Consider the following 11709-nt stretch of genomic DNA (forward strand, 5'->3'; position numbering starts at 1 on the left):
TGGAGGCTTTCGCCTTCCCGATGGCCACCTGAACTTCACCGCAAGTGAAAGCAAGGGGGGCACAATTTGTTGGCAGTTTGTGCAGCCTTCTGGTCACTCGACGCTTGGCTTTGTCCACCGGAGGATGCAGTATGAACTGCCGGCTAAAATAGCTCGCGCATCGCTCCGGGTCCGACGAAGCATGGTCGCCGAAGGAAATTTCGACTCTGTCGTCGTGCTTCGTCGGATTAGACAATGACCTCACGGTTGACCAAAGCTTGCTCACACCAGAGGTGAAGTTGCAAGTCTTCAGATGCTCCTCCCACTTCTTCCGCTTATGTACGTTTACAAGTTGCCGAATCTCCGCGTTGAGATCCCTGATACGGGGATCTCCGGGATCGGCCTGACGAAGGCTATCACGCTCATTTGCTAAAACAGCCGCTTCGGCAGGGAAGTTTGGACGTGGGTCCGATATGCACCCTGCCGGTATGAAGCGGGCTGCAGCAGCAGTGATAGCCCTGCGGAACTTACGTTCACCGAGGTGGACGTCGGTTGGTGTGGGGAGCGATGTGAAGGTGTTTTCAGTAAACTCCGCGTAACCTTTCCAGTCAGCTTTAGAAAAGTTGACATAGGTCCGGTGTTTGGCGGAGGCAAAGTCGGTTGGTTTGTCAATCGAGATGACTATGGGTAGATGGTCTGATGCAAGAGTCAGCATAGGTCGCCACGTTATGCTGTTTATCAGACCAGCGCTGACTATTGTGATGTCTGGCGAGCTACTGCAGTTACCCATAATCCTGGTGGGTGCGTCGTCGTTCATTGTGCAGAATGTCGAATCGTCTATCTGCTCAGCCAAGTCTGTTCCCCTACGATCGTTTGACAGGCTTGAGTGCCAAAGATCGTGGTGCGCATTGAAGTCACCTACTACCATACGGTTTTCACCTCTGAGGAGCGCACCTATATCAGGGTGATATCCTGCCGGGCAGCAGGTGACAGGGGGTATGTATATATTAAATATTTCGAGCTCGACACCGCCTGACCGGATAGCAATGCCCTGACATTCTAGGGTGGTATCCCTGCGGTCGATGTCTGCTTCGATAAGACGATACTGCACGGTGTGGTGCGTGATGAACGCTAAGCCACCACCATTATCTCGCTCGCGATCTCGACGGTGCACGTTGTACCCGGCACAATTCAACAAAGTTGAATTGCTGTGCAACTTCGTCTCTTGGACCGCAGCTATTAATATACCATGCCGACACATAAAGGCGGTTATCTCCTCAATCTTGCTCTGTAGCCCGTTACAGTTGAATTGTAGGAGCTTCATGTGGTTCGGGAGACGTGTTGTGATGCGGGGTGTGAGTGAGGTGTATGTTCTTGCCGCCGTTGGCTGTGTGCGCTGCTGGGGTGATTGCCTCCCTGTGGTGGTAGTGGGGGGCGTCGCAATTGACGTCAGCGACCGAGCAGCGCAGCACGGGCCCTCGAAGTTCCCCGTCCAATCTCGCGTAGTGCGCAGACCTGAACATGCCCTAAAGTGGCACCAGCCAAGGCAGGTGTTGCACTTGACTGATGTCACATTACGGAATATTCTGGTCTGACATACCGTGCAGATTGTAGGGGGAACCAAGAGTTGTTGGCGGCGGCGTGTGGGTGGTGGTGCGGTTGTGTGTGTTATGTGGTCTGTGGTGGCTGTGGTATGTTGTTGTGTTGTGGCGACTGTGTGTGGTTGCTGTGTGAGTGTGTGGGGCTGCACGGGCGGACTATGAGTTGCCGTGGAGGCTGCTCTATTTGAGCAACAGGGGGCCACGTACGACGTGGTCCACTGTCTATGTGTCCGTAGTCCCGAGCAGACCCTGAGGTGACTCCACCCCTCGCAGGCATTACACTTGACTGAGGTGGAGTTGTGGTGTAAACGTCTCCGACATACACAGCAGGTGTATATTTCTGGCCCAGGGTTTGACTCGATGCCAGCCCTGAGTAGGAGAATGCGTAGTGAATGTTGCCCTATGGACGGACAACTTCTGAGATACTTCGCCGACCTAAACGGGGTTAGATCGCCGAAACAACAGCCCTTGGTCGGGTCAATATTAGTGAGGTAAGTTGCTTTTAAAACAACAATTTATGTACAATAAGGGTAGACAATTTATCCAGCCACAAAGCGTCTGTTTTTTTTTAAAGAGTTCACAGCAGCGTAGAAATTGCAATAGTTTTATGCTACAACCACAAATTTTTCGAATAACCAATTGGAACTTCTCCTAAGCACGGCTTAAAGCATAAACAGACGACAGCGGTGATCCGGATCAACTCGGGAATCAACTGCAGTTGATCCGGATTAAGTCCGAGTTAGTCCGGATCAACGCTGCCGTCTATTTAAGCTTTTACCCAGTCTCTGAAATCTTCAAAAATAGAAGTCAATTAGTAGAAACGTACGCGGCTAACAACAACAACAAAAAAACACACTATCTTTTTTTTGTTTTTAAAATATGTATAGCACTGTCCATATTTTAATCAGTATATTATGACATTCTACACTTTAATATTTACATATTGATATTTATATGTAATTGCATATGTATGATTTATATTAATTAAATGTATACATATGTACGCATGCACTCCTTTAAATACTACTACATTTATATGTTTCAAAAGTAAAGTCTATGTAAACAAGCGAATATAGGAAACAGAAGCCACTTACAGCCAGCAGAGAATTAACTTTAATTACTACCATTTATAATTGGCCACAGAAGTTGAGTAATTGATATCCTTACGGAGCCATTAAACCCATTTGTTAGAAATAACGCAACTTAAGTTAATATTTTTTTTTTTCAATAAAATAACGTATTCATAGAATTCCGGGAGCTTAAATTAAATATATGTACCTTTCGTGAAAGTTATTGCTACTTATAATTTTTGCGAGAATAACACAATTCAAATGTTATTTGTTTTGGACAATACATTTGCAACCATGCATCAGTGCGCCCAAATTGTTAGCGAAAAATAAGATCAATTCATTCTTTTCTTTTGAATGCCTTATGTTTTTACAAGAAAATTTAATCGTACGTTGTCTTGCAATATTATAATACGGAATCTCAACTTAAGCTTTAATGCTTATAAATATATGTATATCCACCAAGGTTTTAAAATTAAAATTATTTCCACATATGCTCACCACGCGATTGAATGATTTTCATGAAAGGTATTGGTGCACAATCAGAACGTGCAATTGCTTAGGTTTGTACCAGCCATTTGTTTAAGAAAGTGGAAAGTATTTATCTATGTCAGCTTCCGTAGCAATCTCATTGATTGTGAGAAATGTATCGCGTATGTAAGACTTGCAATGTGACGACTCTGAAAAAAAAAACCGAAAATAAAATTTTACATAGGATTTGTAATGTAGGTACCTATAATTTATAACTCACCCAATTTGCCTTCACAAACACGATTTGTTATCCTTTTGGCTAATGTTTTGAAGAGATCTTTCGTGGTGATCTTCTTCTTATAATAAGGATTCAGTAAGTCCACTACTGATTTGCTCACATCCGCTTTATGTTTGGCAGCATTAAGGCGAGCCTGCCTATCATGCGATAGGTGCCTTGAATTTTGATCTGGGCGAAGCACCGGTTTCCTATATTCACCAAATTTTACCATTAGTTCACTGGAGTTGGAATTTTCGCCGCTCCTTCCACTCTTCGGCAAAGCAAATTTAGATTTACTGCCATTCATATCATTTTCTGCGAGTGCGGCTTGCTCCCTTTTGCGCTTCGCTGCATACCAATCCGATTGTCTTGCCACATCTTCAGCTCTTAGACCTGATCCAGTTATGTTTTTGGGCATCTCCTTTTCATTCAAGTTTCCGTCTGCATTCGTTGCTGTTTGCTCATCATTCTTTGAAGCCTTTTTCAGGGCAGCCGATTTCTCAGATTCCGCGGCGGCTCTTTCAAGCTCTTCCAAAGCTTTCAATTCCTCTTCAATTTTCTTCTTGCTCAATGCGAGTTGCTCCAATTCATCCAATGAATCCTCAGAGTCCTCTAATTTCCTATCAGATTCGCCCTCAAACTCCTGCCATTCAGCGCGCAGTGCCTTAAGTTTTTCCTTCACGGATTTTTCGTATTTGACCGAGTCCACGAAGGCGTCCTTGTACTTACACTTTGTAGCCGAGGAGGAACTCTCGTACATATCCAGCTCATCCAAATCGTCACCCTTGTGCTTGTGCTTTGAGTGATGTTTATGTTTGTGTTTGCGACGTGACGATGAGCTGGTGGAGGATGAATCCGATTTGTATTGATGCGATGTTAGATTAGAACTAGTTGAGGCTTTGTGATGGTGTGAGATTGAGCTGGACGAAGCTGATTGATAGTAAGCGTCATAGCTCACTGATGACTTGTAACTGTGCAAAGGCGATTTCTCCTTCGATTTGGTGTAGTGTGACATTCTGTGCTTCCGTTTGTGATGGGACAGCATGTCGAAATAATCATCTTCATCGTCGTTACGCGGGCCACCTCTGGTGGAGCTGTCGGATTTATTTGCCGTCGATATATCCGATTCTTCCCCGAATAATGTCTTTATTTTTCCATCTTCTTTTTTGGCTGTATACTTGACGGAACTTTCCACCAACTCCTCTGCCGGATCATCCCAATCTTCGTTGCCAAACAAGTTATCTATTTTGTTCGTAGAAGGTTGTTGTTGTTGGGTGACATGCACATCGGAAATGACCTTCTTGTCCTCATCTGGGTCGTGCACTTCTTCATCTTCACTCATTTTATATTCATTTGAGTTTATGTCTTTGTCACTTATATCTTCAAGATCGTCATCTATTTTTAAGTTTGAAGATTCATTTCGTATGGTCTCGTTTTTATCCTCTCCGAAAGAGTTATCATCCTTTATGGGTTCTGCTGTTAAAGCTTCAGAATTCTTAACCTCCTTTGGTTCTTCACATTCCTTTTGCTCAATATCAGCCAACTCTGCGATTTCTGTCTTTATAACATTACCGTTTTCATTGGTTTCCATAACTTGGCTGTCACCGCTGCTGCTTACAGGCGAACAGTCGGCTTCTTCGCTTTTAATTCCTTTACTTTTTTCGAAAAAGCTGCCAATGGTGGTCTGTTTAGCGGTGTCCTGCTTATAACTCTTCTTGTGACGCAATGCTTTTGGTAGATCCTTCGAGGAATTCCCACCGGCGATTGTATTAGGTGATGATGGCCGAGAGTCTTCCAACTCCTTCAACTTTCTTTCGAAATACTCAACGCTGCCTCCCGTCCAAACGCTTTGTTGACTGGTTTCAGGGCGTGCAACATAGTTTCTGAGAATAGGCATGAGTAACTCTTTGTTCGTCTGTTGGCGTATGGCAGCAAGCTGTGGTAAGAAAGGAATTTTTGAAAACTACCAAAATAGTACTTCCATCTACTTTACCTCTTTGGCCAACGAATGCCGATACAGGCTGACCACCTTCACCTTTGAAAAGCAATCATACTCGATGTCTATGGCAATGGCTTCAAAATCACGATGACGAAGATCTCGCCGCGGATCATCCTCTTTGCACTGTTCGACATTCAATTTAAGTACACTAACAAGTGAACTTAAATAACTCTCACGTATGGTTGTCGTGAGCCCGGAAACCTTCACTTCGCTAGAAGGTGCATTCTTGACGCGTGTTATCTGGGAATTTCCCTCCTTTTCCAAATCGCGTGCAGCACTCAGTTTCTTGCGTAGTTGAAATTGTTTTCGTATGAAATCTTCTGTCTCGCGCTTGGCCTTCTTTGACATTTGTTCATGGCTTTCACTTGATCCTTCGTCGGAGTCGTTACCGCCGTAATCGTCCTTAAGCCTTTTCGCAGCAGCTCGACCACCTGGAAATTGCGTTTGACTTATTACACAATAATGCATTCATTTAATACTTCTCCTGTGGCTTACCTTCATACAAATCTGCGCTATCTTCAAGTGATACGTCAGACTTGAAACGCCCATCCATACAGAGCTTGTGGAACATTTCCAATGCCTTTTCAATTTTCTTTGGGTTTTTGCACACATCGCATTGATTATTGCATTCTGGAGGTGGATCGCCAAAATAATCAGAGAATAGCCTATGGCGACAGCGTATGCTCTCACAGAAGCTGACAATTTCTTCAAAATTCTTTACTGCACGCTGCGCCATACAAAGACAATAAAGATAAATTATTTTATGTTAAAAATTCAAAGACTATCGGTGTACTAACATCCGCTTTTTCCTGCTTTCCAGAGCAAGTTGAGCTTCGCGAACGGTTGACATCATTTTGTAAAAGAAATTGTATTGACTTCACATCTTCTCTTCCATAATAGAGCCGACAAAAGGATTGTAGTCCATCGCGCCCAGCGCGTCCTGACTCCTGATAATAAGCAGCCACATTTTGTGGCACATCCCAGTGCACTACGAAACGCACTGAAGGCTTGTCCACACCCATGCCAAAACTATTGGTTGCGCATATCACGGGATACTCTCCATTCATCCACTGCTCTTGCACCTGTATGCGCTCGCCTGCCTTCAGGCCAGCATGATATGCTACAGCACCGACGCCTTGCTTCGATATTCCGTACGCTACACGTTCGACGGTCTCTCGCGTACGACAGTAAACGATGCCGCAGCCACGTTTCGACGCAGGCACACTTTTGAACTCATCAACATCGCCGAAGCAATGCAATGCAAATGCAGCTAAATGCTGGAAATCATCCTCTATGGAATTTTTAAAAACTATATCATAAAAGAGATTGTTCCGAAAACTTGGCGTAGTGAATTTGGCAACGGGCTGCTTGAGAGCTAAATGTTGGAAAATATCTTCGCGTACTTGCCGCGAAGCGGTTGCAGTCAACGCCATCCAAACGATATTGGGGTACTTGCGTCGCAAGGTACAAAGTTTGAGATAGTCCGGTCGAAAATCGTGACCCCACTGTGATACACAATGCGCCTCATCAACGGCAAAATAGGCGATCTTATCGAACTTCACCAATGATTGCAATAGGTCCTGAAAAAAAAGTGTGGCCGCCTGCTCTGGTGTAATGTACAGAAACCGTATGCTGGGCCGTAAGGCTTTCAGGTCGGTAATGACGGCATCACGTTCTTTTGCCGACATTTTCGAGTTCAACGAGTCAGCGCGTATCTTTAGCTTAGCCAAATGATCAATTTGATCTTTGATGAGTGCCAGCAGCGGGGAGAACACTATAGTTATCTGATTCTCGCACAACACACCTGGCAGCTGGTAGCAAAGCGATTTGCCCGAGCCGGTGGGCATGGACACAAAAATATCGCGTTTTTCTGTTTGAAATACATATATTTCCAAATAAAACATGCACGCAAATTAGAGACGGCACAACAAACTTACTTTCCACGGCACACTTTATGGCATTCTTCTGCAAATCCGATTTAAAGCTACTGTGGCCAAAATGCTGCTGCAAGGCTGCGTATAAAGTCTCTTCAGAATCAACACCCTCACTCATCGTGTTTTCGTGGGTTGCGGCTGGATTCTGAGAACCTTTTTTCTAATTTTCACAAATTAATTTCATAAAATGCGTGGTTTTTCTTCCGCTTTGCAATTTCCTTTTGGCTCCCACCTCAATTATCCCCCTTTGTTTTTTACATTGTTTACAAGGTTGCTTTTTTCTGGAGTAAAAGAAGATGATAAAAAATTTCCCAAATCAGCTGACTTTTGGTAGTGCATATGGTCCCAAACCACAGTCCCAAACCAGTTCAGCAAAACCAGAATTGTTCGCTGCGATCAGGGCTGCTTCGGCAGAATTCACATTATAGAAATTATTAGAAAACAAAATTTTCAATTATATCATACATTTTTGCTTTTCTGAAGGTTGTGGTTGTTGTTTTGTAAGCACTTTTAGATTACCCTCTTTACAGCACCATTTCTAGGCCTAATAGCTCCATCGGGGCTGTTCTCCAACAAAATAGCTATCCATTTAATACTGCTATTATGCTGCCAACTCGTTACAGGATAACAAGCCACACATAATGGTGCAAAACGGCTATCTTGGCCTTATTGAGGTTAAACTTTTTCCGGGTCTTCTGGCGGCCACGATGTAGTGAATAGATGCTGACGTGTTCCGCAAACCGCGCTTTTGGCCTTGCCGGTTTTGACATTTCCCGTGTAAAATCAAACAACGCATCTGAAACTTTAAATGCACTGAAATTCACTGATGGCTAAGCTAGTTCCTTATTTGCTAAGCGTGCGCTAAGATGGAGGTTAGGACATTCCCATGACAGCCGGTTCTACGTACCGGAATGACTCGGGTTTTACCCGACCAAGGGCTGTTGTTTCGGCGATCTAACGCCGTTTAGGTAGGGGAAATCCGTCAAACGTTGCTCTACTCTAGGGTTACATCTGCTCCGTACCCTTCTGCTCAGGGCTGGCATTAAGTCCAAGCCAGGCCAGAAACTTACACCTTTTGAGTATGCCAGAGACACTGCACACAAACTCCACCTCGGTCAGGTGCAATGCCTGTGACGGGTGGAGTTACCTCCGCAACTGGTCGGGCCTACGTGCGCACAGGCAATGGACCACGTCGTTCGTGCCCCATGCAGTGCGAACCGGACCGCCTCCACGGCAAACCACCACCCTCCCGTGCAGCACACAACCAACACACCCACACCCCAACACAACATAATAATAGACACACACACAAACACAATAGTACCCACACACGGCCGCCGGCAACTCCTAGTCCCTTCAAAAATCTGCTCGGTTTGTCAGTCCAGAATATATCGCAACGTGACAACAGGCAAGTGCAACTCCCACCTACTCCTACAACTCCCTAACACCACATATAATAATCGGTCTCCCAAGGCACACAAAGCTGCTACAATTCAACTGTAACGGACTCCAGAGCAAGATCGATGAGATAACTGGGATTCATGGGAAGGCATGGAATATTAATAGCTGCGGTCCAAGAGACGAAGTTGCATGGCAATTCAGCCTTGTTGAATTGCGCCGGATACAACGTGCACCGTCGAGATCGCGAGCGAGACAATGGTGGAGACATAGCGTTCATCACGCACCACACCGTGCAGTATCGTCTTATTGAAGCAAACATCGACCGCAGGGATACCATCCTAAAATGTCAGGGTATTGCTATCTGGTCAGGCGATGTTGAGCTCGAAATATTTAATGTATACATACCCCCTGTCGCCAGCTGCCCGACAGGATATCACCCTAAAATAGGTACGCTACTCAGAGGTGAAACCCGTATGGTAGTTGGCAACTTTAACGCGCACCACGATCTTTGGAACTCAAGCCTGTCAAACGATCGTAGGAGAATACATCTGGCTGAGCAGATAAACGATTCGACATTCTGCACAATTAACGACAAAGCACCCACCAGGATTATGGGCAGCTCGCCAGATCTAACAATTGTCAGCGGTGGTCTGATCAACTATCATGGTGACCTATGCTGACCCTAGGATCAGACCATCTGCCATCATGGTGACCTATGCTGACCCTAGGATCAGACCATCTGCCCATAGTCATCTCGATTGATAAACCTGACGACTTAGCTTCCGCAGATCCCCGAACCTATGTCAACTTTTTCAAAGCTGACTGGAAAGGCTTCGCGGATGGGTCTGAAAGCGCCTTCACTGCACTACCCATATCAACCACATAGGTGAACGTAAATTCCGCAGGCTTGTCACTGCTGCTACATCCCGCTTCACCCCAACTTCATCCGAACTTTCCTGCTGAAGCGGCTGTTCTAGCCGTTGAGCGTGACAATCTTTGCCAGGCCGATACCGAAAATCCCCGTATCAGGGATCTCAATTCGGAGATTCGGCAACTTGTGAACGTACATAAGCGGAAGAAATGGGAAGAGCATTTGAAGACTTGCAACTTCGCCTCTGGTGTGAGTAAGCTTTGGTCAACCGTGGGGTCGTTGTCCAACCCGACGAAGCGTGACGACAGAGTCGAAATAGCCTTTGGTGACGACGCTTCGTCGGACTCGGAGCGATGCGCGAGCTATTTTAGCCGGCAGTTTATTCTCCATCCTCCGGTGGATAAAGCCAAATGTCGAGTGACCAGAAGGCTGCACAAAATGCCAAAACTCAGAGTGCCTCTTTTTTTCACCAGCGATGAGGTAAGGGTAGCCATCGGGAAGGCAAAAGCCTCCAAAGCCATTGGACCCGACGGAATATGCATGTTGATGCTGAAAAATTTGGGTCCTGCCGGAGTAGCGTACCTAACGGAGGTCCTCAACTTGTCTATGGCCACTCTCGTCATTCCAGACATGTGGAAGATGGGGAGAGTGGGGAGTGCTCAAACCGGAGAAACCAGCCAACAAAGGAGAGTCTTATCGCCCGATAACCCTCCTTTCCCCGGTAGCGAAGACACTAGAGGTCTTGCTACTCCCGTATTTCACGAACAACCTGACCCCAGCGAAGCAGTTGGCAACATACCAGGCAATTGGCCAGCCGGTTCTAATCTATGCGGCGCCCGTGTGGTCGCCTGGGACTAGCAGGGCGCATTGGATGAAGCTACAGACCTGCCAAAACACGGCACTACGAACAGCGACCAGATGCCTCCTGATGACGCTCCAACACCACCTACGCGACGAGGCCCATACGCTCCCAGTCAAGGAGCCTAACATAATGCTCTGCAAGCAGTTCCTTGTGGGGAGCCACAGATGGGGCCATCCCAGCAGACAGCTGCTTGCAGAAGAGCCCTCGCGAAGGCACGTCAGGAGGAATTTCTACGAACACCAGAGGGTCATTAAACAACCTCTGGACCCGTCAGCCCACCGACAGGCCCTGAGCGGCATTCGCAGAGAATCAGTCTCGAGTTATGTAGACGCACCACAATAACCCAACTTCGCTCTGGCTATTGCAGCAGGCTCAACTAATGAGGATGTGCCCAACCAATGCCCGGCATGTGGAGAGTCGCCACATGACTCTCGGCACCTCTTAACATGCCCTGAGAACCCCACTTAGCTGACGCCCCTGTCCTTATGGACAGACCCTGTGGAAGTCGCACACTTCCTGGGCCTCCCCTTAGGTGAAACCGACGACAACGTTCACGGATGAATCGACCCGAGCGGGGCTTGGTAACCACTACAACAACAGCAACATTTTTTGCTACATGTTGCCCCTTGACCATGTTGACCTTTCCCTTAAGATCTTTGTGAAGCTAGTTGCTAACCGTCTTAGAGCGGACCTAGACCGAGAGCAGGCCCTAGACAAAATCATCTATGCTGATAGGGAGGTTTTAGAGGGAATCTTTGAGGCAAAAATATACGAAAATACATATACTGAGATGAACTTGAAGCTTCTGAAAGAATCAGGCTATACTCAAAGCTATACATTTATACATTATACATTTATGTGACCTTGTGACACAAACCCCTTATTATGGATCCCATAAATGTCTGGAAGTAAAGACTAGCTTGATAGGCTGCAGCAAGAACAGAAATTATACTGACGAGGTTTGTGCAAACAATAAAATTTGCCAAATAATTTGCTATATAGTAGCTGAGAACTGTGCCGGCCTGCTCAGTGGGTAGATAAACGGCAGAAAAGTGCTTACATGAAATGTATTAATTTGAAAAATACTAAGGACCTAAAAGCCCCTTAGCTTGACCTTTGAACCAAGTTCACTACCTCATTGTGGTATCTTCTTTTAAACCTCTTCAAATCAAATAAACTGAATTTACCTAACCCAATTAAAGGAAATTGATCCAGGTTTATATCGTTATTCGTTATATTAAAAAAGT

The 11709-nt window shown here is 45.7% G+C and overlaps 2 protein-coding genes across 3 annotated transcripts in view; one reads left to right on the top strand and one right to left on the bottom strand.

Annotated features, from left to right (window-relative positions):
* LOC118739306 (glypican-6) overlaps window positions 1–11709 on the top strand; it is a 569268-nt gene that overhangs the window by 91124 nt on the left and 466435 nt on the right. The gene's annotated exons all lie outside the window — the stretch shown is intronic.
* LOC118739305 lies at window positions 2475–7577 on the bottom strand. The gene is made up of 6 exons (XM_036470551.1): window positions 7332–7577; window positions 6192–7264; window positions 5890–6121; window positions 5389–5825; window positions 3399–5331; window positions 2475–3327 (listed from the first exon to the last, which is right to left on the bottom strand). The coding sequence occupies exons 1-6, from the start codon at window positions 7444–7446 to the stop codon at window positions 3230–3232; spliced, it is 3888 nt and encodes a 1295-aa protein (XP_036326444.1). The 5' UTR covers window positions 7447–7577; the 3' UTR covers window positions 2475–3229.

The sequence above is a fragment of the Rhagoletis pomonella genome, unplaced genomic scaffold (assembly GCF_013731165.1).
Source record: "Rhagoletis pomonella isolate Grant_MI unplaced genomic scaffold, Rhpom_1.0 Rhpom_scaffold_00005, whole genome shotgun sequence".
In the NCBI taxonomy this organism is placed as follows: Eukaryota; Metazoa; Arthropoda; class Insecta; order Diptera; family Tephritidae; genus Rhagoletis; species Rhagoletis pomonella.